General features: G+C 47.2%; 1 protein-coding gene across 15 annotated transcripts in view; it reads right to left on the bottom strand.

Annotated features, from left to right (window-relative positions):
• ZBTB44 (zinc finger and BTB domain containing 44) overlaps positions 1–26,449 on the bottom strand; it is a 173,419-nt gene that overhangs the window by 78,375 nt on the left and 68,595 nt on the right. For 3 of the 15 annotated variants that reach the window (XR_007769141.1, XR_007769145.1, XR_007769144.1), the window contains exons 9-10: positions 22,007–22,197; positions 9,031–9,211 (exon numbers count right to left, since the gene is read on the bottom strand). The exons of 7 other annotated variants lie outside the window; for them this stretch is intronic. Coding sequence is in view for 2 of the 8 variants with exons in the window: in XM_050921634.1 (XP_050777591.1) it covers positions 22,109–22,197 (89 nt within the window). In the remaining 6 variants the exon portion in view is untranslated. Of the gene's footprint in view, positions 1–9,018; positions 9,212–19,599; positions 22,198–26,449 lie in introns of those variants that run through there. 5 more of the 15 variants (XR_007769142.1, XR_007769146.1, XR_007769143.1 and 2 more) reach the window with 5 other exon arrangements.

Below are 26,449 nucleotides of genomic sequence, written 5' to 3' on the forward strand. Positions count from 1 at the left end.
TGGACACCGGGAAGAATGGCAGCCGCAAAAACAGTTGGTGGTTCCAACTAAGTACCGGGGGAAGCTCTTAAGCTTAGCCCATGATCATCCCAGTGGCCATGCTGGGGTGAACAGAACCAAGGACCGGTTGGGGAAGTCCTTCCACTGGGAGGGGATGGGCAAGGACATTGCCAAGTATGTCCGGTCTTGTGAGGTATGCCAAAGAGTGGGAAAGCCTCAAGACCAGGTCAAGGCCCCTCTCCAGCCACTCCCCATAATTGAGGTCCCATTTCAGCGAGTAGCTGTGGATATTCTGGGCCCTTTCCCAAAAAAGACGCCCAGAGGAAAGCAGTACGTACTGACTTTAGTGGACTTTGCTACCCGATGGCCGGAAGCAGTAGCTCTAGGCAACACCCGGGCTAACACTGTGTGCCTGGCCTTAACAGACATCTTTGCCAGGGTAGGTTGGCCCTCCGACATCCTTACAGATTCAGGGTCTAATTTCCTGGCAGGGACCATGGAAAAACTGTGGGAAACTCATGGGGTGAATCACTTGGTTGCCACCCCGTACCATCATCAAACCAATGGCCTGGTGGAAAGGTTCAATGGAACTTTGGGGGCCATGATACGAAAATTCATCAACGAATTCTCCAATAATTGGGACCTAGTGTTGCAGCAGTTGCTGTTTGCCTACAGGGCTGTACCACATCCCAGTTTAGGGTTTTCACCATTTGAACTTGTGTATGGTCACGAAGTTAAGGGGCCATTATAACAGGTGCGGGTTCAAGAGGCCAGACCTCTTGAAATCACAGAATACTGGGCCCCTCACGTGAGGGAGAGGAAGTCTCTGGGAACTGAATACAGGTGAGAAAGATTGCAACTTGCCGCAGTTACATTTTGTTTAAAGTCTATTTTTATTTTTGTTTGTAATCATTTCTGTCTTGGCCCCTGATACTTGGTATCACTTGAAGCCAGGACTTTTCGTTTAATAAACTTGTTTTGCTTCTACAAGAAACCAAATCAGTGCTGTGCTAGAAATGAAAGTGTTTGTCAAATGAATGAGGAGCAATGTAAAGACTCTTTAAAGGAGCAACAAACAAGGTTCTGAGTGTGCTATGGTCAGCGGGACTTGACACTACAAGACTGACAGCTTGGGAGACATTTGGGACTGGAGAGGTGTAGGGATCTCTGCAAAAAGTAACCAGGCTATAGAAGCCAGAGTGTGACCTGTGTGCTTATAGGCTGGCTGTTGGTGTCCGGGCTGTGAACCACAACAGCATAGCATTGAAGGCAGTTAAGAGTTGCAGAGCAGGAAGTGACACATCCCTTTATTGGTCTGAGTTGAACCCCAAAATGTCTCTCTCAGTTCTTGAAGACAGTGATGTTATTGTAATGAATACTGTAACCAACTGGGATTCCAAGAATCACCACAAAAATGAAGCAAAGAATCCTGTGGCACCTTATAGACTAACAGATGTTTTGGAGCATGAGCTTTCGTGGATGAATACCCACTTCCCAGACTAACACGGCTACCCCTCTGCTACTTGACACAAAAATGAAGAGGGGGCTGGAGGAACTGACTCAGGAGAAAATGATTAAGAGGTGTGAGGGAGGGAACATAAACTGGTTAGTGATATAACATTACGGAGAGTGGAATTATTTAGGACAATAGAAGGGGGTGGATATAATGAGGAGTCATGGGATGAAATTAGGAAAGGGAAAATTTAGGCTGAATATCGGGAAAAACTCTTAATGGTGAGACCTCATAGGCTGTGGAATAATTTCCCAAGGAGAGGTGGAATCTCTACCCCAGAGTACATTTATAATAAGACTTGAGAAAACAATGGAGAATGGAATATAGGAAACAGTTTTCCAATAGCGGAGGAAAGGGATTAGATGATCTAATAGGTGTTATTCCCCCCCCCCCCCCCTTATTCTTATGCATCAAATCCTCAAGATGGTAGTCCTTATTCAGCATAGTTATTACTTCTGTCAGGATACAGCCCATTGGCCCACTCAGGATTGGGCCCTGTTGTGCTCAGTACAATACAGACAGAGAAATGGACATGGCTGCTTTCTTGAACAGCTTACAAGGTAAGAAAGGGGTTATGCCACCATAAGGAGGGTAAGATGTGGATGAGGGGTTCTGCCTTTTCTCACCAGGTAGAACATGCTCAGCAAAAAGCCAACAAGATAGGGTGATCAGATGTTAAGGGGAAAATATCAGGACCACTGCAGAGGGGCATTTATTTATTTATTTACACTCACCCTTCCTGGAGTTCGGCGGCAATTCGGCAGAGTGTCCTTCAGTCGCGGATGGTCTTTGGTGGTGTTTTAGCGGCGGGTAAAAAACCTTGCCGCCAAAGAAAGAAGCACCCACTGCTGAAATACCACCAAAGACCATCTGCGACTGAAAGACTCTCTGCCAAATTGCCTCCAAAGACCAGGAAACAAAATATTGGGACAAATGGTGTCCCGACCGTACTCTGATCAGGACGCGGGACAAACTCCTCAAAATCGGGACAGTACGTCTGGTCACTCCACAACAAGATTCTGGCCTGAAACATGCACCCAAGAACAAATGGGTACAAGACAGCGAACAGACCCAGAGCGAGGTGTGCCCAGCACAGCTGGCTGGAATGAGGAAGGCTGGTCCAAGCACACAGGATAGTCTGGATAAAGCTGTGAAGTCAGGAGTGAGACAAATGGAGCTACCCTGAGACCCCCATGGTCTGAGCAAGGAGAAAATGGTGGCAGAGGTGGGCATATGTAGGCAGGACCAGAACTGTGGAGATCAACTCCCACTAACACAAGAACACACAGGGGTCAATACTTAAGTATGGAAAGTGGGGTTGGCCTTTCTGGAAATGCTTCCAACATGGAATCCTGTACCCAATGCCATCCAGTTCTTTGCCAAAAGAGAAATTCAACCTAACCCTAATCCTTACAATACATCCCAAATAGTAATACAAAATTTCATTCGGTTATAGCCGCTTTCCTCAGAGTAGCTGTTGACTGTTTGAAGTGGGCATGGGAGTCAGGAGACTGTTTGTTTCTTTTAATAACTCTGCCACTGACTCACTTTGTAGCCTTGGGCAAATCACTTTGCCTCCTTGTATCTCTGTTTCTCTCTCTGTAAAATGGGATAATGATACTCTACCCACCTTGGTAAAGCATTTCCAGCTGAGAAAGTGCTATTGTTATCATATCAGATGATCCTGTAGTAGTTCATGTTTGTAAATCAAGCCACATAACACCCCTTCTGAAGCAGGCAAATAGCCTTGCTTTACAGAGAGGAAAACGTACAACAGAGGTGAAGAGACTTGCCCAGGGTGACTTAGTGAGTCAGTGACAGAGGTGGGAATAGAACCCTGGAGACGTAGGTGCCAGTCACCTACTTCAATTCTAGATTTTATTTGCTCAAAATGAGGGTGGCTCAGCCAGCTGCAGAAATCTGGACCAATCACCTCCCTATCCTCTCCACCTGTATTTATATATAGGTGGAACGAATACGCAGTATGTCCCACATCGGACCCTACGATCAGTACTAGGGCCCTGGAGAGTTTCAATCTGGATTTGAACTTCTCCAAAGCTCAGGGCTGTTCTTTGACAGGCTGAGTCAAACTGCTGTGTCTAGAGAGATGGGCCAGCTGAAAAGTTTACATCTATCCAGGCACTTATATGGCCTCCGTCAACACAGTACCTGAGCCTTTCACAAAGATTAATTAACGTACTCTCACAATATGCCAGTAAGGCAGGGAAGTCTTCTCCCCAGGTTTACTGATGGGGAAGGGGTGGGGGACACTATGAAGGCACAAAGAGGTGAAGACTCTTGCCCAAAGTCACTCAGGGAGTCAGCATCAGAGCCAGGAGTGGAACTCGGGTCTCCTACCTCCTAGTGAAATGTCTAAACCACAAGATCAACCTTTCCCTCAGACCACTGGGTACTCAGATTGGGAGCTTCTGTTTGGGCCCACTGCTAGGCCAAAACCCAGCCCATGACCTATGAAGCCATCACTGCAACTGCATTTGATGTCCCTTTTTTCTCCATTGTTTCGAGGGAGGCATAGAACGTGTCCTGAACCTCTCTACAAGATCTGGTTTCTGCTCACCAGCGTTACTTAGAGCTGTTGCTGCTGCTGAGTGGAGAGGGAGAAAAGGGGCTATTGAACACATAGTTTGAATGTGAACAACACAGAAGGAGTTTGTGTTTCCTGAATGGAAACAAAACCCCTTTGTATGGATTGGAGATTCAAGGGCCAAACTGTTCCCCTCAGACCTTTCCCCCGCCACTCCCCGGTCCTTTGGCTTTTTATTACACTCCACATGAGACATCTGGCCTGAAGTTTACAGGTCACAGTTTGCTTTGGCATTGGATGGATTTTGCAGCCCACCATGTTTAAACAGGATTTTATTAACTGAACCGAGTCCTTCTTTTCCGCCATGCTTCAAATTAAGATTTCCACATATGTGTTTAATAGAGATTCACTTGAGTAAGACACTTATTGCATGTTCAGTAAAAAATCAGCTGACAGAACAGAACACCCTCATTGAGGATTAACAAACCTATAATTCAGTGGATCCATGACAGCTGTTAAACCTCAATACAACTGTCATGTCATAATCCGTTCTTTTATTAAGATAACTGCGTTATTAATGATGGTTAAAGGGCTAACCCTTCTGCACGGATATAATGCCTTTCGCTGAAGGTCCTCAAAGCAAATCACAAACGTCGGTTTTACAGAGGAAGAGGCTAAGTATGTCTACGCAGCTCCTGGGAGGGTACTCCCCAGCATGAGTTGACACACATGCTAGCTTTGCTTGAGCAAGGGCACTAGGAAGAGGAGTGTAACTGGAGGTAGCAGAAGCAGCAGCTTGGGTTAGCTACCTGTGTACAAATCCCCCCATACTACGTACTAAGGCAACTGGCCCAGGCTACCACCTGTGCTACCCTCTTTGCTGCACTGGTGACATGCCCTCAACCAGGAAGGTGAAGCATTCTGCTCATGGTCTTGCGAGTTAGCGGCGGAATCAGGAAATAATCCAGGTCACTTGGCCAGGGTGGGTGCAAGGATGTTTCGCGCTCTAAGCGAAACTTCCACCTTGTGCACCTGCCCCCTCCCCCGAGCCCTGTGGCAGCTCTCCGCCCCCCCTGCTCCATGGCAGCTCCCCACCCCCCCTCCACCCTGAGGTGCCCCCCCCCATGGCAGCTCCCCCCAGCCCAGGAGTCGTGGAGCAGCTCCCCGTCCCAGCTCACCTCTGCTCCATCTCCTCCCCGAGCATGCCGTCGCCACTCCACTTCTCCTGCCTCCCAGGCTTGCGGCGCCAATCAGCTGTTTGGCACCGCAAGCCTGGGAGGAAAAGAAGCAGAGCGGGGCGGCGTGCTCAGGGGAGGAGGTGGGGCAGAGGTGAGCTGGGGCGGGAAGCGGTTCCCCTGCGTGCCGGGCCCTCACTTACTTGCTACAGGCAGCCCTCCCCATGCCCCCCTGCCCCAGGTCCCTTCACCTAAATGCCGTTGACGACTGGAATGGCCAAAGATCCAGCCACTGCGGTTGCCGCTGAAGGACCCAAAATGCCGCCCCCCAAATGCTAGTGCCCTAGGTGACCGCCTAGGTTGCCTAATGGTTTGCACCGGCCCTGCACTTGGCTCCCAATCCCCTGCCTTAACCACTAGATACACTTCCATTTTACCTTTAAGGAAGTGTAATCTGAAGGTCTAAGGAAGGGTGGCTCATTATAGCACTGGACTGGAGCTCTGCAGATCTGGGTTCACCTCCCAGCTCTGCTGCAGACTCCCAGTCTAACTGGTCACTTCATCTACACAAACAAGACAATGAGGGGAGAATAGAAGTATTTTTATCCCCATTTTATAGGTGGGGAACTAAGAGAGAGAGATTCAGGGGCTCGGCCAAAGTCACACAGAGCAGAAAATTGAAATAGTTCAGTGCCTTAACTACAAGGACTTGCTCAAAGGTACAGAGTCAGTGGTGAAACCAGAAACAGAGTCCGGGGTCAGATTTTTCTAGGGCTTTGGAGCGAAGCCTGGAGCAGCGGAGCTGCAGGGTTTTGCCTGTAGCTGGCGTGGAGACAGAGCACAGCTCCAAAGTCCTGGATTTTTCAACAGAGGACAGCACCCAGCAGCTCTCATCAGGACACTTCTGGGCAGTGAATGATGTGACCCTTGCTACTGAGCTCTTTAGAAAATGTAGCCCCTCATTCTGGTGCCTAAATAGAAGCTGAATTTTGGAAATTTGGCTCAAGGAGTATAGGCTCCCAGTCTTATGCTTAGTATGCTAGAGCCTGCTCTTCAGTCATCAGAACAAGACACTGTCGTCATTCGTTCAGGCCGACCTTCCATCATGAGATATACCAGAAGTTCCTGCTTGGGCCACAGGGCTCAGTGATGACATAATTCTAGCACTAAATCTAAACCACATTGCAATGCTTGGCTGAGTTTGCAGAGAGAGTTTTTTCTTCCTAGTCCCCAGATTTTTTAGTAACAATGATATTTTAGGTTTACAAAAATAAAAATACCTCCGTAGCCTCAGCACTTAGTTTGAAGATGCTCTTCCATGTATGGTAAAGGCAACTGACCACTTCCAAAGGTCATGCAGAGAGTAAAGCAGCGTGGGAGGGGCAAATTACTACTTCACACAAGACAATAGCCTTTACTGTAGCCCTGGGAGTTGGCCTATGAATACACTCGGGCAGTCTCCCAATTATTTGAGTATGAAGTGAAATGTGTTGCCAAAGCCCCATAATGGGCTGCAGATTTTGATATTAATTAACGGTTAAAGCATTTGTAAAATGCGCTACGTTCGGCTGGAAATTGCGTCACTTTTCCCTTGAGATATTTCATCCTTCTCAGAGATTCTAGGACAATCCGCTGTCCCTTCAATCACCATTCTGCATGTGGCTTTCACACAAGTTCGACTGACCCTTTCCCACCTATGCCTGGTCTACACAGCTGTTGTACTGGTATATAACTAAGCCAGTTAATGGTACTGATAGTTACACTGCTACAACCCCTACTGCGCACAATACTAGCATAACCTATTCCCCTTCCTCTACAACAGGGGTTCTCAAACTGGACTCCTCAAGGAGCTGCAAGGTTATTACATGGGGGGTCGCAAGTTATCAACCTCCACCTCAAACCCCGCTTTGCCTCCAGCATTTATAATGGGGTTAAATATATTTAAAAGTGTTTTTCATTTGTAAGGAGTGTGTGTGGGGGGGTCACCAGAATAAAGGCTGAGAGCCACTGCTCTACAGGAATAAGCAGTTTGGTGTCCCCTGGAAGTTGGAGCTGAGGGCAGGTACCTTGCTCACCCGCCCCTAGAAATGGCCCTTATCTGCACACACAAAAGGAAGTTTGTACCACTTCAACAGTAGTTAAAGCAGTGTAACTTTTGTATGGTGATATGGCCTTACTAGCCCATTTATTTACAAACAAGGAGAGATTCTTTTCATCCTACATCATCGGTTTAGATACTATAATAGTGGGTACTTTAAAAATATATTAGTGCTCTAGGGCCTGATTTTAAAAGTGCACTGAGTACCTGGCAGCTCCCATTAATTTCAGTGGGAGATGTAGATTTTCGGCACCCCCATTAAGCCATGGTTCAATTCCAGTTGAAATCAATGGAAAGTTGTGACAACAGGAGTTAAATTCAGCTCAAAATAAGGCCCTTAGTTAGGGTGCCCAGATAGCAATTGTGAAACAACGGGACTAGGGGTGGCGGGTCATAGGTGTCTATATAAGAAAAAGTCCCCAAAAAATGGCACTGTCCCTTTAAAACACGGGACATTTGGTCACCCTACCCATAGTAAACCCATTCCCTTGTCAAGCAAGAATGAAGAAAAATGGGTACAGATAAGCCACTTTTTTTGCAAACACTTGAGGATTGTTAAGAGACAATACCAGGACAGGAAAAAGCCTGGGACCTCGAAGAACTAAAAAACTATAGCAAACTAAAAAGAGTCTCTCTCGAGAGAGAGCAGGGAGTTGTTTGTGGGAACCAAACTGAGACATGCACCTGCTGGGGGTGTCTGAAGAAGTTAGGTCTGCCTTTTTCTCTAAATGCTTTGTTCCTATTGTTAAAACAAACACTGCATTGGTTTCAGAAGCCTGTTTTGTCACTGTACCACTGGTCACAGACGGGCACCTGGCCCTATACCCATGACAACTACTGTTCCTTTACACAACTGAAGACAGAAAAGAATCTTAGTCATTAGCAATGTCCACTAATCCCCTCTAGGACTAATCTAAATTAGCAGTGACCTTTCCACAACATTTTGCAGGAACATTTTGATCTATTTGTTTTGCATGACCCTCTGAGCATTCAACGTGCTTTTCCATCAAATTCTAAACTCTGCCACCCCTTCCACAAATCCCCTCTCCCTCCTCCCCCGCCCCCGCCCCCACCCCAGGTCAAAATTCTCTTCTTCTAGCTCATGATTTTGCCCATTCCAAATGTCACACAGAAGACCTCTGGCTGCCATTTTTGAGCATTTTTGGCATATAGAGATATAGAACAACAACATGTACTAAAAGCCCACATAGATTAATACAGGAAGTACACACACACACACACACACACACACACACACACACACAGACGTGGGGTTGACAAAATCTACACCTTTCAAGCAGAATTTCAGGCATCCAGAATAAGCAAACAAGTTTGAAATCACATTTTAAATTGTTCTTGCTGTTGTTCATGGTGTGTCAGACAAGGCAGCCTGTTATCTCCAGCAGCATTACTGATTTGTATCATCTATACACTATGACTACAAGGGCAACAAAACTTAAAAAATGTAGATTCAAGGGTGCAGGAACAATTTGGGGGTGCCGAGAGCCATCGAACCAAACCTTAAACCCTGTATATGAGGGAAACCATTTCAAGCCAGCAGGTGTAGCAGTACCTCCAGCACCCATGTGCAAATTTTAAACTAATAAAACCCTATCGTACCAGGCTCACAACCTAAACAAACTCCAGGGAAACCTAGGCACCTCAACAGATTCAGGTACACTTTGACTTTTAATCCTACCTTTTATTGTCTTCTCATTGGCTGAATACTCCAACAACTTGGAATATTTGCTCTCTCATAATGCTTTTGTGGGAGGCTGCCAGGTGAGATCCTAAAATCTTGGGCTGTCTTCAGGGTGAAGAAACATTAAACAACCCTTTCTCCGCACTGCACCAGAACACACAGCTGCTTCTTCTTGTCTCTGAAAAAGAAAGTCATTATGGCTTCTACTAGCCCATTTGACCACAGGAGATATGCCCAGCCAATCAGGTAACCAGAACCAGTACCATGGGACTCATCCCAGCTCTAAAAGTAAAGAAGGAATAGAGAAAGTTAGTGCATATGCTTTTTTCTGCATTGTCACCTTTCACCCATTTGGGTCGGGGGAAGACTCAGTTTTTTAAAGATTTATTTCTTCTTTACAAGATCTTCTTTAAAAAAAATAAAAGGCTAATTTTGTACCTCTCCTTTCTTTGCATTGTTCTCCAGTTCTTCCTTGCACTTCAGGCTTTGGCTGAATGTAGAGAAATTGCTGGATTATTTAACTTAAACGAATAGCCTACAAACCCCCCCCCCACAAACCAATCTCTGTTGCATTTTTCCATGCAGCCAGATTGCATGTTCCTTTATCTTTTGCATGTCTCCTTTTAGGTGGGACTATTAAAGTAGACTGGTCAGTTTGGCTTTCTGGGTCTCCGGCAGTAGTTCCATGTCTGGGATGTGCATAAAACAAAAAACCTGCACTCCACCCCAAAAACCTTTGCTTTCATTTCATTAGGTGCTTTATTTTCATTAAAACATTTCATTCCATATTTGCTATTGTCTAAACTTCCAAATTCTATTTTTTATTTTCTTATTTATAACACAGATTTTTTTTTCAAAGCAGGGCAGAGGATTGACTCATCCACTCTCATTAAAATTAGCAAGAGAAGTGGCATTGAAGGCAGCACAGCCCAGCAGATAGAGCATTAAACTAGGAGTCAGGCTGGCTGAGTTCTGTCCCTGGCACTGCGATGTGACCTGAGGTATGTTATTCCCACCCAGGGTCTGTCTTGTGTATTTAGATTCTAAGCTGTTTGGAGAAGGGACTCTGTTACTATGTGTACAATACAGCACCTAAGACAACATGGTCCCAGGATCCAGTGTGGATTACGGATGCTTCTGTAATACAGTACAAAAAATAAATCCCCACAACAGCTAGGAAAACTTACAACTGCAAAACCCTAAACTGGGATCCAGCCTTACTCGTGAACACCTGTGTAAATTACGAATTCTCCCACACAGCCAGCTCTGTATTAGTCTAATTGATTAGAGACACCTGCTTGTCTTTCAAGCCCTGGCATGAGCAGGGCTGGGGGGAGGACAGGATAAAGGGGACTGTACCCCTTCCATGGCATAGGAATCATACATCTGTGCCTCAGTGAAGGGGCCACGGCAAGGTTACTGCTCAGACACGCAATAGTAGGGTTACCATATTTGAACATTCAAAAAAGAGGACACTTCATGGGTGGGGGAGAGGGGTGTCAGCTTCGCCTCCACTCTGCCCCAGGCCCTGCCACTGCACCCTTCCTCACCCCCTGGCCGGCAGCTGGCTTGCTGAGTCCCTCCTGACTCCCCTGCCAGAAACCCCCATGCCCCCCCCCCCCAAGAACCCCGGCCTGCTGCTGGATCACCGCTTCTTGCCTCCTCACCTCCGCCCACCCATCCGCTGCTGGCTCCCTACTTCAACCCCCGCTGCCCACTGCTGGCTCCCTACTCAACCCCCACTGCTCATCACTCACCTACTCACCCCTCCTGTTGCAGGTCCTTCTGGCCCCTAGGATCAGGGGCAGCCAACAGGTCTCCACGTGCTGTGTCCACCACAAGTGCGAGCTCTGTGGCTCCCACTGGCTGGGAAAAGCACCAACGGGAGCTGCCAGAGCTGTGGAGTGGGGATTGCAGGCGCTGGCAGCACGCAGAGACCCCGCCATCCTCCCCACCCCGACCCAACCCTAAGAGTGAGAGAGACCTGCTGGGGGGTGAGGTGGGGAGTCCTGGCCTGGGGCAGCTCCTGGGAAGCATCCGGCAGGTCCCTCTGGCTCCTACAGTCGGGTTGGGGGGCGGAGGGCTCTCTGCCCGCTGCCGGCGCCTGCAAGCCCTGCAGCTCTGATTGGGCAGGAGGGAGCCAATGCAGCATGCAGAGACCCCCTCCGCCTCTGTGCCTTGGGGCCACCCACACTGCAGGCTCCTGCCGGTGGGCAGGCGCTGGGAGCTGCCCCAGGAAGTGTCGCCAGCCCCAGGACTTTGGAGTTAGGGTTACCATACATTTGTGTTTTCCCAGACATTTTTAGATATTTAAAAATTCCTCCCGGATGTCGATTTAAGAACTAAAAAGCCAGACATGTCTGGGAAAATATGGACCTATGATAACCCTATGCAATAGTCCCTCAGTCACACCATTGGGCCATGGCCTGGTTTTCACTGGGACACCATGCCTCTCCCCTGGCCAAGTACTTCTCAGTAGCTCCCTTGGGACATGGTTATGTCTCGTCGCACTTAGCTGTGTAGCCTCCTGGCCTATTTCAGCCCTGAGAAACAAGGCAACCACCCCCCTGCTGCCAAAGTGGTTCTCCCACAGGAATGACAATGGCTGCCCACTCAGAAGAAGAGAGGCCAAAAAGAAACCAGCATGATAGCCTGAACTTTCCTAAGTTTAGGCACCTGCTCCCAGAGCACCCAGTTCTGTGGCCCGTTTTTCTTAGCAGATATGGGGTAGGTGCTCTGTGCTGCATCCATACGGGTAGAGTCCCATAGGATAGCTCTAGGGGTCATTCAGGACTCTTAGCCTAACCATAACTCCATAGCCACAGGCCAGCTGGGGACTATACTCCTGATAGGGTCTCTCTAGTCAGTGAACTTGTGGGTAGTTGGAGTAGGGGGGTGAAACATATGGACAGCCAGAGAAAGAAGAAGGTATGGAAGGGAGTCAAAAGGTGAAGAGGAGCCACGGGTTGGGGAGCATCAAGGGGACAAGGGACGTATTGCTGGGGAGGAACATGAATGAATTGTTTCTTCTCCAGCATCAGGGGCTTCCCCCTTTTGAAGTGTGAAAGCTTATCACACTGCGGCTGGTTAGTTTGTTCCTTCATATAGCCACATGCAAGGTCTTTAGTCCATAGTGGGGCCTTTTCGCCATTTAGCAATATGAAAACAGTACAGTGGCCACAACCCGCTGGTTCAGGACCCCTGCTCTAGCAGGTAGAGTACTGGATGGGTACTCAAACTCAGGAGACAGGTTCTCTTCTCATGACTCTTGGTGTGATCTTGGACAAGTCACTTTGCCACTCCGTGCCTCAGTTTCCCCCACTGTAAAATGGGGACAATGATCCTGCTCTCCCTTTGCAAAGTGCTTTTGAGATCCACAGAGGAAATGTGTTACAGAGAGCTGAGTAGTAGTATCATTATTTTCCTCCAATGCACTGATTCCAATATTTTCTTACCACGTTTTCCTCGCTTCTAGGTCACAGGATAGAAGGCACCAAATAAGAGATGGCCCTTTAGGATGGATGGATGGGGGTCCCCTTACAGTGTAGCAAAGTTCTACAAAACTGAATTTGATCTTGCAGGGTCCAGGATCACACACGGTAGTGTCAGACACACAGGCCTGTGGGCAGGCAGAAGCTGGATTACAATAGCAAGAGGAATGCATGTTACTGGCAAAGGAAATTGCTTTTTGCCTAAGAAAAAGGGCGTTGTTTGGTGGTTAAAGAGGGGGAGGAGGGTAGGTTTTCCTCCCAGGGAAGCTACCTGCCTTAGAAAAGACCTCCCTCTATGGTCCCTATGCTGCCATGGAAAAGGGAGTGTAAAGTAGTGATTGGAGCTGGGAATTGTACACCCTGTGTTCTGGCTCTGACACTAACCACAGGCCTCAGTGTTTCCATGGTAACAACACTACTTCTTGCACCTTTGCAAGGTGCTTTGAGCTCCCTGGGATAAAGGGCATGAGATAAAGGCAGAGGGTTATTAGTGTTTAGGGCTACCTTGGCTTTATGAAAATAAAAAACACAAAAGAAAGGCAAAAACCCCTCTGGTCAATTAAATTAAAGATGCGAATACCCCTAATTACCACAAGATGCTCCCCAAGTCAGACAGCAGCTCTTCAAGCAGATGTGCTCACATTCTATTTCCTCAGCCCCCAGCTTGCGTGGGCAGATTCCAGCACCAGCCACTAAATAAAAATTGTCTAACAAGTGTCGACATTGAGAAACTGCCTTGGCTTTCGGTCCCTGCATTTTTCCCATCCTCCGGGCCAAGTTGCAAACATTTTGTCTGCATTATTCACAACAGAAAGAGCTTGTTTTAACAGAAAAAAAAAAAAGTCCATAAAAGCTATTGCTCGAAAGGAGAGTTTGCATTCTTTGAAGTCCTTCTGTGTTGTAGGAGACCTGCAAAGGGGTAGATTTGATCTTCTATGGTGAAAACCCCCAGCAAACTCTGTTCGTCCTGCAAGGAACACGTGCAGAGTTCAGTTGGGAACATATAATCCCAGCAAGGTTTTCACTGATAAACTTGTGATTAACTTTCGTTTAAATATAGTATGTCAGTGCAGGTTGTTAAGAGTGGCATACCTGATGGCTAATATCCTCTATTATTATTATTGCCTGTATTGTACCACCCAAAGACTCATCATAGAGCAGGATCTGATTGTGGTAGGTGCTGTACAAACACAGAATGGGGACAGAATGGCCAGCAGCCGATGAAACTGCCCTCAAACTGCTTCTCCAATGTACCTTTCAGGCCATGATTAAGCATGGGTGAGCAACTCCAGCACCCAGGCCTATTTGATCTTTGATCTCCCTGGTGAAATGGCCAACAAAGTGACCTGTCACAGTGGTAATTTCAACAGCCATCTTTGTGTGCTTCTGGGGCAGCACCATGGGGAACACTGGAAAATGCTGATTTGGATAGTGTTCTGATGCAGGGCAGGGGTGGCCTGGTCTATACACAGCACTGTACAACCATCATTGAATAAGTAACTAAAGGTGTGATTTTAAACTGATTCAGCTAAACTGGTGCAAAAACCCTGTGGGGAGACAAATAAATCAGTTTCAGCCTGACTCATAGAGGTTTAGCTTGCAGTGATACATTTAAAGGTGAAAGCTAAACCTATATAGCCCGTTTTAAACTGTGTGCGCGTGTCTACACAAGCATGCACACTGGTTTAACTTAAATCTATTTTGAACCAATTTTAGTTAAACCAGTACAACTTTTGTGGGTGAACAAGCCCATACGGTGGCAGGGATCTGTGCAGCGTTGCACATTCTGTGTATCCATGCTCCATTACATCCACTAAATTCACACACATACTTCAAGTGAAGTTAGCCCTGGTGGTAGGTGTCAGCCTATATAGATCCTGGAGTGCTGGGAACAGCCTATTTAAATTGATCCCTGGATGGTGGGTGGAGCCCTCCACTACAACAGAATTCCTGCCCTCTTGAATAGTCTGAGTCTACAGAACCCAGGCAGGTGTCCAGTTCACAGCCCTGGGGTCAGATGTGCTCTTGTCTATTGGCAGTGGCTAGGCAATACGCTATAGAATCAAAGAACCAGAGTGTTGGAAGGGACCACAAGGGTCAGTTAGTCTACCCCTCTAGGAAGATGCAGGATTTGTAGTCTCTAAGCCATCCAAGATAGATGGGTATCCAGCCTCCTGTTGAAAACCTCCAGGGAAGGAACTTCCATGACTCCCCAGTGCAGTTTGGTCCATTGTCTTAGTATTCTTACATCCAGCCAATGTTCTTCATTCTGCACCTACATAGTGAGAGAGACAAGTTCTGTGCTTGGCCTCTCTGCCAAGACTGCTGCTGTGACTTGTGATCTGGACACCTGCCCACTGGGAACGAATCTGAGCCCCCCCACCTCATTTTTCATAAGGCACCACATCACTCTTCAATTATGGTTATCTTTGGTTGCTAGCCAACTTAGCAAAACAATGATCTAGAGGTAAGTAGTTCTGTGTCCCATGAACAGTGCCCACCAGACTGCAACGGGCAATGGGGCTCAATGGGAGAAATCAAAGTAACCAAAAGTCTGCCCATCCTGCTTCATTCTGTGATGGGACTTGGGTATGCCCATGGGATAGGGGTTGAGCTATGGAGCCTGTGACTTCCTAGTTGCCATTTCAATTCTTGGTCAGGACTCCCGTGGCTAACAGTCAGCTGTGGAGTGTCTGGTGGTCTAACAGAGAGGAGGTTCCAAATCCGGTTGTTGATGCTCACATTACAACCAATATTAATTGGCTGTTGCTGCAGAGAGATAGAGATCAGCAACAGAATGGTCCATGGAAATTTAACTCACTTCTCATCGCTATAGGTGGCCTCTCCAGGGCAAGGGACAGCAATGCAATAAAGGTATCTAGATACTTATAGCCCCCAATCACTAAGCGTCCAGGATCTTCATCAACATTAGCAAAATGTTTTCTCACAACACCCCTGCGAGGAAGAAATATTAACCTCATTTTACAGCTGAGGAGCAGAAGCACAGAGAGTTTCAGAGATTGGCTCAGAGTCATGGAAAATGTCCATGACAAAGCCAGGAAAAGAATTAAGATCTCCTTAGTCGTCCTCCAGTGCTCTAACCTCTGGACCATTCATCCTCTGTGGCCTGTATTGTTGCAGTCCATGCTCTAGCTGCTCTTGAAGTACATCAGTGAAGAATGTTCACACAAATCGTAGAGAACTATTTGCTGGAAATTAAATCACTCCTCCATCTCATTTCTACAGCTGCCAACTAGCCTCCCCATTCCTCTCCTTTGCCCATAGCCTGCTCTCTCTCTTTCCCTTCACTAAGCCCTATTAAAGCCCAGAAAGCATCTGTTTTAATTAGGTAACAATTGTTATAACCAGAAAAAAATGTACTGGATTTACAGCAGCTTGGGAAAAATCTGCCTGAGCCTGTGATCGCCACCTGACCCCTTATCAGAGTGATGCAGTGCATGCCCCTCACACAGCTCCAGAAGGACAGAGATCAAATTGCTCTTTGGAATAGCTGGGGATTAAGAAATGTTATTTGAAACCTTGCCAGCTAATCCTTCAAAGAGTGAGGAACCATCCCCTGGAGCACCCTGATGACAGAAGGCATCTTTCCTGCTTGCCTGGAGTTCAGTTTAAGAATCCCGCTCCCTCCCTCTTCTTTTCTGAACGAGCTCCAAGGTTGATTTCCTGCGTGCTTGAATAGGACCAGCTTGACACAGCCTGCCTTGGGATGAAATCACCAACTTGGCTTGCCTCCTGTCTGAAAAACAAAATCCTTCTGCAGGGCTTTCATCTGGGAGAGCACAGGATTCTAAAATGCAAACAGGCCTCTGCCGACGGACCGATGTCTGAGTAAAGCTTTCACTAGCTATTCATTCTCTTTGGTTTTTAATAAAAGTTACCCTGCTAAGATTTTAACGCTTAAAAAAACTTCTCTTCCTGTTGCCTCGATAACTCCAAATTGAGGAAGAATGGCCAGCCAATCAAAATACTAAATAGTGAGAGGTCAAATCTAGGTAGAGTGCTTCAGAGACTCTGTGGTATCAAAAATTGAAAAGGGATGCCATCCAGGTAGAAATCATACCTAGGGCAAGCAAAGCACAGGACTAGAAGAGAGGAAGGATGGTCCAGTGGTTAGGGCACCAGCCCAGGACTTTGGAGAGCTGGATTCAATGCCCTGCTCCACCACTAACCTCCTCTGGGACCTTGGGCAAGTCATTTAGCAGTGCTGGACCTCAGTTCCCCATCTGTAAAATGGGGATAAGAGCTCTGCCCAAAATCACAGGTGTACTGTTAAAGAGCGTGAGGGGCTCAGTAATGGGGATCCAGATATGTACCTAAGCATGGCTAGAGAGAGGGGACAGAAAGCAGCTGACACAGGCTAGTCATTAATCTGTCTCAGGTTTCCCATTTGCAAAACAGAGATAAAACAGCCTCTGTACTAAAAAACTTGTCACTCCCTGCCCAAAGGCTACTTGCCAGCCTTCTCCTGTAAGGAGAAAGAAAAAAAGTTTTTATAGTATTTACAAGTCCATAAAAACGTTTGTGAAAGCTGAAACATTTGAAAAGCTGGGCTAATGCTGACCTACAGTGGTATGGTGAGGGACTCAAAGCTGGGATTGTCCAAAGGAAACTATGGGAATTTGCTCCCAAGATCCACTAAAATTCAGTGAGAGGTAAAGGTGATTTAGGCACATAACCGTCATTGACTTTCAAGGTGACTTGTGGGCCTATATCACATAGGCACTATTGAAAAATCCACCTGTAACTTCCTCTGAGGGGAAGATTTTGAAAAGCACTTAAGGGATTTTAGGAGCACAAGTCGCACGTGGGAGTCCATGGCAAATGGACACCTAACTCCCTTAGGCACTTTTGAAATTCCCCCCTGAATTTCTACGGAACTTGGGCATCTAACTTCCTGAGCTTACTTTGATATCCCAGCCTAATTCCTTAGTGTTTTTGAAACACTTTGGACTCTCTGACAAAGGTGCCAGGCACTAGGATTAGGGCCTATTATGGAAATGCCTGAACTACAGGGAGTAACAGAAAGTTCTATAGGAGGGCAAAGTGTAACTACTGTTAACTGAAAGTTGGGGTTCCCCAAAGCTTTGTTCTGCCTCTGTCTCTTCACTGTTCTCTGACTGATGCTAAACCTGGCTTGGAGTCACCTAAAACCACCACAGTAGAACAATACAATGGGCCAATATCCCACTCTCCCGTTGTTCCATAGCAGTCAGAACACTGATGCACTTACCAAACTCCCGACTAACTTGCTCATCCCTGCACTCCAGGTTTGTTTACCAGCTGTGCTGTCTGGCCTGGAAATTTCCTCCCTCCCACCTACTGCTAATGATGACACATCTGCCCAAGCACAACATTGACCTGCCTGCCCTTTTCCATGATGACAATGAGTGGGAAAACAATGGGCCAGGGTGGTAATTCCTCTGCTCTTTTCTCATCCTACCATTAGGGACAGTCAAGGTCGTGCAGCATTGTGGCTTCAACCTATCAGAAAGCAAAGAACCTGTCATTCAAGCTCTGAAGATAAGCCTCCAGTCCACCAGCTCTTTTCCAGAAAGCGGCTGCTGAAATAGGGAAGAAGTTAGGATAGAGAAATGGGAATAAAAGATACAAGGATCTAAGGCAGTGCCTCTCTTCCAGGGAAGGAGTGTGGAATAGAGCATGGGCAGAGAAAGGATGATGACTGAAGGAATTACCCTATGAGGATTCCCTTGAGGAACATCCATCCTCTCTGGTCCAATCAGTAGACACACTCAGGGACACACTGTAGAATGAATGAGCAGTGCACCGAGGAGGAAGTGGCATATCTTTTGTTGTTGTTGCTCAGAGAACCCTCCTATTGAAGGTGCCACTCTCAAACATAGCCAGAGTCAGTCAACAGTGGTTGACAAATGGGTGGGGTGATGAACATGGTATCGTGTTGCACACCTGGGAAGTGGAGGCTTCTGCCCAGCACATCATGAGTGTCTGAGTCTGGCGATGTTTGACGTGCTTGGGGTGCTCAGGTTGCTGGAGTTGTGGTTCTGCACCCATATGGGGGTGATGGCTTCTGTATCAGGCCCCTCGCTCCCAAAAAACAGGCAAACAATTTTTGGACTGTGCTGAACTCTCTAGAATGAGATCCACAGAACTTCAGCCTGCAGGTAGCACCCAGGGAACTCAAGCTACGAAGGAAGCAGATGTCACTGAAACTAAAGGGCCTCTTTAGGACATAATAGCTTAATGGGCCTTGTCCCCGCCCTCTGTGGCTTGCAATGGGTGGCCTGCACGCACTTGAAAAATGTGGGCAGACGGAGACTTTAGATACAGGGCTTGACTGACATATTCTTTGCCTTTTGGCTTTCTGGCTGGAGTAATGCTACACATCCTTGACTGTCCCTATAGGTCAGTGGTTTTCAACCTTTTTTCATTTGTGGACCCCTAAAAATTTTTGAATGGAGGTGCAGACCCCTTTGGAAATCTTAGACATAGTCTGAAGACCCCCAAGGGGTCTGTGGACCACAGATTGAAAACCACTGCTCTAGGTCTGGTGGGAGAAGTTAGTCCTAAAAATCCCCTGTATACATGCTCATCAATAAATTACTCACTGCAGGTATACAGAATATACAGAATTGCATACGTTTGCCCTAGCATGCGATAAAAAAGCATCTCAGAGCCACCTCAGTGCTACTGTTCCTTTTTTCAAAGATCTCCCATTCGAGCACCCCTTTAACCCAACCCTGCTTAGCTTGGGAGAGCAACCAGGACCACAGCACAAGGCTCTGTGATTGTGGCACAATGGGATTGTGTTTAGTGGGTGCACACAGCCCCACTGCAGGCAACGCTGGGTTAAGCCCTTGTTATGTACGTGCCAGTGCTAATTCTTGCTTGTGCTTCTGCTGGTTGGAAAGAGGGGGTCTGAGAGCGGCCATATGGTTATTATTGGTACTGGGGAGGCATGTGGCAGGGAATCACATTTTCCTTTGGGCCACACTCAGCCTGCACTTGTTTATCGTGGGGGAGGGACTGGAAAAATCATTGACTCACAGTAAGGAACAAAACATCGCAGCACTGAAGATGAAAACGGCTCATTTCAATCAAGCTTTATTTGGTTGGTGCAGGGAGAGGGAACTCAACATTTTAATGGGGAAATCTGGCAGCTGCATGTTATTCCTCTTGAGTCGAGTGCGTGGGAGGGACGGATCCCAGAGCCAGTTCTCTTTGGGGGTCTTCCACCAGTTTCGCTGCTCTGTACTATGCATGGTTTAACCCACATGGAAAAAAAACAAGGATCTTTGCTCCGGAAGCTGTGTCTATTTCAGCTGCCAAAGGGTTTTTGAAATGTCGGGATCAGAGGTGTGGTCTGATGTGAAACTGTAGACTTACAATCGCCTCCAAGCTATAGCAATTGTTCAGGCTCAGCTCTGAATCAAAACTTTGCTTACGGCCCTTATCTGTGTGACAGATATGGCCAGGTCCAGGAGATAGAGCACAGGACCAGCGCTCAGGAGACCCTAGCTTTGCCATCAACTTGCATGCAGGTGGGGCAAGTTGTGTCAATCTCTGAGACTCAGTGTCCCATCCACTTTGGGGCAGAGTTAGTGATGCTTATCCACTTCATTAGAGAGCTTTCTGATCCACAGTAGAAAAGCATTAATAGCATGAGTTATTCCAAGGGGACAAACCACAGTCCCAGATACCACACCGCTGAAGTCTGGAAAAAATATTTCTGTTCACATCCATTGGGATCCCCAGCTCCAGCAACTAGAATGAAAATCTCCTGCATGGTGAAAATATTTTCCACTCCCCCCAATGACACAATTCTCACCAGAAGGATCCTACCAAGCGTTAGGTGAGCCGCCCAGACCATCCAACGTTGGTTCACACAAGCTGCTTATCCAAAGCTCAAGTCTGTAAAACTGGGCTGGCAAACTCACAAGAACTGGCTCTCCCCAGTCAGGTTTCTGGTGCTTCCTGGTCCCTGCGAGAGGGGTTGAGAACAGACTCTCCATATCACGCCAGCCCCAGCCAGAGCACAAAAGTCACCCCCCCCGCCAAATTAAAACAACAGGAGGAAATTACCCCACATTTGTGCAAGTCTCCAAAGGTATGTGTCCACTGCAATCATGAGATGGGATTGCAGCTTCTGTAGACCTACCCAAGCTAGCTTTAACTGAGCCAGCTCAGGGATTGGAGAAGTGAAGCTGCAGCAGCATGCAAGTAACCACCCGGGGTCCTGAGTGGACTTGGACAGTCTGTGCTGGCACGCATGCTGTCTTGGCTTCCCTTCATCCGGTACCCGAGTTAGCTAGTTTGGGTACTTCAACAGAAACTGCAGCCACCCCGTGATGCAGCGTAAACATCCCCTATTATTACCCATTGCCTCATTATACACAGACCTCCAAGCTGACTTTAATCACTGTGCTTAAATGAGGCTTGACAAAAGGCATTAAGCTCACTTGTGAGGCTCCTGCAGACAACATCTAAAGGGGATCTGAACTGGGTCTAAGTTCTGAGCAAGGATTGCGCCAGGAGGATTCTATTGTATCTAATTCCATTTGCCCACCATGAACGCTGCCAGGACAATATGAGCATGGAAAGAGCAATAGTGTTTTCAGTTGTAATTCGCAGCTCTCCTTTCTGGCCTCTCTTGTCTGGCAGCAGGCAAACACATGAACAACGGAGAAGAGCCAGAGCTCCAAGTCCCTCCAAACATGTCCCAAAAAAAGGGGAAACTTTGTTTCTGCTCCCATTTCTTGCTGACGCCACACAAGACTAATCCATCCTCTCCACCGGCAGAGATCCTAGAACAGTGAGTGTCTTACACAGCTGAAGAGGTTCCTATCCTGAAGTGTAACAAACAGGAAGGAGGGATGAAACATCTGGAAGAAGCAGCTGGCTCTCATCTTTGTAGACGGTGTGTTCAGCACATATTCTATACCTGCCAAGGCTCATCTACCTACACAGAAACAGAACCTGGACGCTCAGACAGAACAGCGCCAGTCAGAAATTAACGTTTGTTACAGGTTCTTTAACAAGCAGGCGCATTGATGATCTCTTCATGTAATGCATAGAACAGTCTGCAGTTACACTGTGCCTTTCATCCGATGATTGCCAAGTGCTTCCACAAAGACGGTTATGCAGTAAGCTGGGGAGCCAAGGTGGAGTAAGGTTACACAACTTGCTCTCTATCATACAGGTAGTCAGCGGCAGAGTCAGGTAGAGAACCCCTGGGTTCTATGCCAACCAATCAGTGGAGGGGAGCAGAACGCACCTCCCAATCTATGCAGGTACTTACCTGGCTTCCATCACCAGAGAGTCTGAGCAGCCCACAATCATGAATGGATTTATCCTTATTACACCGTTGAGAGGCAGAGAAGTGCTATGGGGAACTGAGGCATGGGGTAGATTAACTGACTTGGCCAAGGACAAATTGATCCCAGGTCTCTTGAGGCTCATCCCCGTGCCCTCCCATCAGACCTGACTTTCTTCCTAGCCATGTGTCCCACACGAGGACACAGGCTACATCAGTCAGGGCATAAAAGATGAGGAGATGCAGGTCTTGTCTGGGGACGGGAGAAGAGAAGTCACTGCAGAGCAGCATGTCCCATCTTCCAGATGGGAACAGAGGAATCACAGGGTCGAGGAGGCGGCAGTTCCACCCAGGCAGCCCTACCTATGGACAGAAGGAGAAAAAGGTGCAGGGAAAGGAGTGGCTCCCTCAGGCTCATGGATGTTGATAGGTTAACTCCACTATGTATCGATGTAGTTCAGCCAAGCAGCAGCTGTGGGAGTCGCACAGAAAGAATCCCAGCCTAAGCTTCCAGGGGCATCATAAATTGCGAGCGTCGTCAGCCAGCAGAATCCCAAAATGAAATTATTTCCTCTGCAGTTGATTATTTCCAACCCTTTGTGGCCCTTACGAGACATGTTGAATTGACAGCCCTGCAGAATTAGGCACTCAATTTAGCCAGCAAACAGGTATAGCCAGGGCAACGGTAATGCAAGCATCCACCCCATTCTGTCCCTGCCAACGTGCTGTTACCCTGAACTGGAGGGACCCAAACTAGGGGAATGATGGGAGTCCAGGCTCTGTGGCCATTCAACTCATTGGGCTCTCTGCAGAGGCTGCCAAGAAGGGGGTGAATTAGAAGGGATGATTCTCACAACATGGATGCCCAGCAACTGGACTGAGAATCCACCAACTCATTCCATGTAGGCTACAGAACAACCATCAGTTGGTCACAGTCACTCCCAGTCTGGTCTGGCTATGAACCAGTGACCTCAGGGTAAAATGTTCTATCTCCTTGACCCATCCAGCTTTGCAGTATCTGGTATTCAGCTGTACCACTCAGGAGACTCAGCTGCTTGGGTCACTTAGTAACACTTACTGTCATGGTAGCAAACATACATCTTAGTCATTGGCAAGTATGGGAAGGGACAGGCAGAAAACACACGACAGGGAAGCAGTGTTTTGATCAACTGTGACATGAGCTGGGGTTTAACTGTAATCCCCTTTGCTGCAGTTCCCATGCTATGCAACTCAGCATCCTCCTCTGAAATGCCAGTGCTTCAAAATGACGTCCCCGGTGCGTGGGGCCAAACCCAACACAGATTTTGCCCCACATCCCAACATCTGAGAGCACTCCTGGGGTGAAACAGACCTAGTGCTGATGATTATTATGGCCAGACACACATCTTCTTGCACTGGCACAAAGCCACAAAACCATCGCGCTTTTAAGAATTTTTCCCCACTCCCAGACGCTGCTTTTCAATATTTTGTCTTAAATCTTCTGGTGTATTTGATTAATCTGACCCAGCTGTTTTCCACTCACAACAAATCATAAATCTATATGCTTATGTGAGACAGTGTGTGTCTAAGAATGTGTGTCCGAGGATGTGTGTGTGTGTCCACATCTGAATGTGTCCCCGCGTGTGAGAGAAATTGCAAACGTGTAAGTCTAAGTGGGCAAGAAAAGTTCAAATGTGAATGAGACCACGGCTGAGGCTGTGCATGTACCAGTATGCAGGGATCTGTGTGTGTGTGTGTGTACTAATCTCCATAAGCCCATGCATGAATGTGTGGCTGAGTTAATATACCTGTATGTACGTGTGCATGCACATACATTCAAACGTACATTTGTGTATGCTCACACATGTGAGCGTGAGAATGGGTGTAAGTTGTTGCATGAGTGTTGTGCATGGCGAGTTCATGTGTGTGTGGAGGTGCACATGTCTAAGCTCATGCAAGAGAGTGCATGAGTACATGTCAGAGGGTGTGTATTCCATGCACTGTGTACATGTTACAGTACATACGACTGTTTATGCAGGTGGGGCTGCAATCAACAACTGTCTGTTGTGTAGCTAGGGTTCTCCATACCACATATAGTTCAGAAAAGGAAGAAAAATGGCTGATGAAAAATGTTGTTATATACATTTTTTTCAGAAATAAAAAGCATTATTCAACGACTATAAAAGGCAAAGGTTTGGATGAAAGAGAAGAAGAGGGTTTGCCAAGTTGTTTAAAAAAAAAAAAAAGAGCAAGTTGCTGCCAGCTCCTGGCATGTGTATTCTTGCTTGTATAAATCAGTCTCCCTAGACCTATGGTAGTTCTTGCTGATGGACTATCAAACTCCTTGGCTAGATGAGCAGGACATGTGCTTTATATGCACTTACAGAATAGTAAACTGTTATTAAAAGTGGAAAAAAAAACCCCACAGTCTGATTTACTTGCGGTTTTGCCTGCCCTGCTATTTTAGCACAGAACAAACCTGTCCATGCACAGAGCAGAGTGGAAGCAAAAGAGATTGTAAGTGGAAAACTACAGGCTACCTCCTCTGTGCGGAAGCACTTGATGTGTTACAGATGCAAACTGAAACAAAGCAAGAACAACCTGCCCCCCGCAACACAAAAAAGAAAAACCAAACCAAAACAACCCCTGCTACCAGGGAATATTAAATCAAGAGATGGGCTCACGGCACTAAATTGTGTCAGTTTCCAAACAGTCCAAAGTAAACAGGGGCACGGTTCACTCTCTGTTATGAAGTGAGGTGGCATCTGCAAACTTCTGACCTTGGATATGGGTTTGGATAAGCCACTCTCATGAAGTCTGGTGGTGCTTGAATCCCCAGAGTGTGGGGTTGGGTCCATATCTCTGTAAACCCAATCACTAGATTTGGAGTGGAAAAATCCAGTGGGCTCAGTTAGCTGCTAATGTCTCTGCATTGCCAAACCGGAGAGCCTGGGGTCCTGGACAGGCAGGGTCTGAGCACACTGAGGAGGCAACACAATCAGGCATTGGAAGGAGGGGGCGCCTGATATTATGGGACAACTGGGGAACAGGGCCGGCTCCAGCTTTTTTGCCACTCCAAATGGCGAAGAAAAAAAAAAAGATAAAGCCGTGATCGGCGACTGCTCTCCCGTCCCACTTCATTCTTCGGTGGCAATTCGGTGGCCAGTCCTTCCCTCCAAGAGGGACCGAGGGACCAGCCTCCGAATTGCCTCTGAAGACCCGGACATGCTGCCTCTTTCCATTGGCCGCCCCAAGCACCTGCTTCCTGGCTGGTGCCTGGAGACAGCCCTGCTGGGGAAGCATGGATGGGCTTCCATGGGTCTCTTAGGCCGGTGCTGGGTGGATCATGGTCTATCTGGTTTATTTTGGGAAGAAAAGGGCATTAAAAGTAGGAAATCAGAAAGGATTTTCAGGGCTCCAAATGGGACATGGGGAAAAAAACATACGATGAAGTACTGAAAACCTGACCTGAGCAGACTGGTTGTCTCTATATGGAGCCTGCCCCCATCCCATGTTACCACCCATTCCACTTTAACAGTCAATGTGCTGCACATACACACTTACCGCTCAGGTTGTGTGGCTGGTACCTCCTGGAGCCAACCACAAGAGGCCCCAGGTGTCTGGAGAACAGTTGTTCTCGTCAGGCTCATCAGCCCTGCGCATGCTATTAGGAGTCTGCCAGCTTTCCCATTCTATGCTTCTGTTTTTCAGGAGATAAACGTGTCAGACCAATTCGCCCTGGGCAGTCACTTGGCATCTACAATATCAGTCCACATGCCAAGTTTTTAGAAAACACATCAGAGTAATCTGTCAGGGAATTTGAGTTTATAGGAATAAATAAAACCCACTTTGTTTTTAAAATGCCACTTTTGGCAACTAATTTGAAACCAACGTAGCTCTTAAAACATGGAATTTGATTGCTGGGAGCACAGCCATGCAAAACCCAGAATGCCTCTGTATGTAGCTCATGAGACCCTGAGGACACAAACTATGCTTCCTTGTCTGTCTTGTACTGCTCTGAGCACACTGTGTGTTACTTAGTTCGGTGAATCTCAGTGGACAGGTGCCTACATCACAAAGAAAAAGGACCCTGGCAACTGGCACTAGTGATGCCATCCCATTGGCACTCAGAATAGCCAGGGTGATCTGCTCACTCTAGGTCATTTCAGGGCAGGGTTGAGGCACAGCAACGAGGCAGTGTGGAGAAACTTGCACTACAGACGTCTCTGCTGTAACCTGTTGTGTGGAGGAAAATCAGTCCCCAGGGCTGTGTCAATCTTTCAGCAGCACTAAATTCATAGGACATATATTATTTTTATAATCTATATTGGTGTGACCAGAGTCCTAGGGGAGCCAACTGAGGTTACTCAGTTAGGGTGAACTGCAAAGAACGGGGCAGACAATCCCCAAAGCTGGTGGATATTCCAATACTTAGATTTACCAAACCAGCACAAAACAGCTTCTATAATACCTTATTGGTTACCCAGAAGCCATCAACACAGTCCCCTAAAAGTAACCCAGCCTCAGGCCTCCACCCAGAAACCCACGTCAAATATGATGAGGATAACTGAAAATCTTGTTCATCATATAAAAAAGTTCTACCAATCCCAAAGGATTGGACACATTACCTCCCAAG

The sequence above is a fragment of the Gopherus flavomarginatus genome, chromosome 13 (genome assembly GCF_025201925.1).
Source record: "Gopherus flavomarginatus isolate rGopFla2 chromosome 13, rGopFla2.mat.asm, whole genome shotgun sequence".
In the NCBI taxonomy this organism is placed as follows: Eukaryota; Metazoa; Chordata; order Testudines; family Testudinidae; genus Gopherus; species Gopherus flavomarginatus.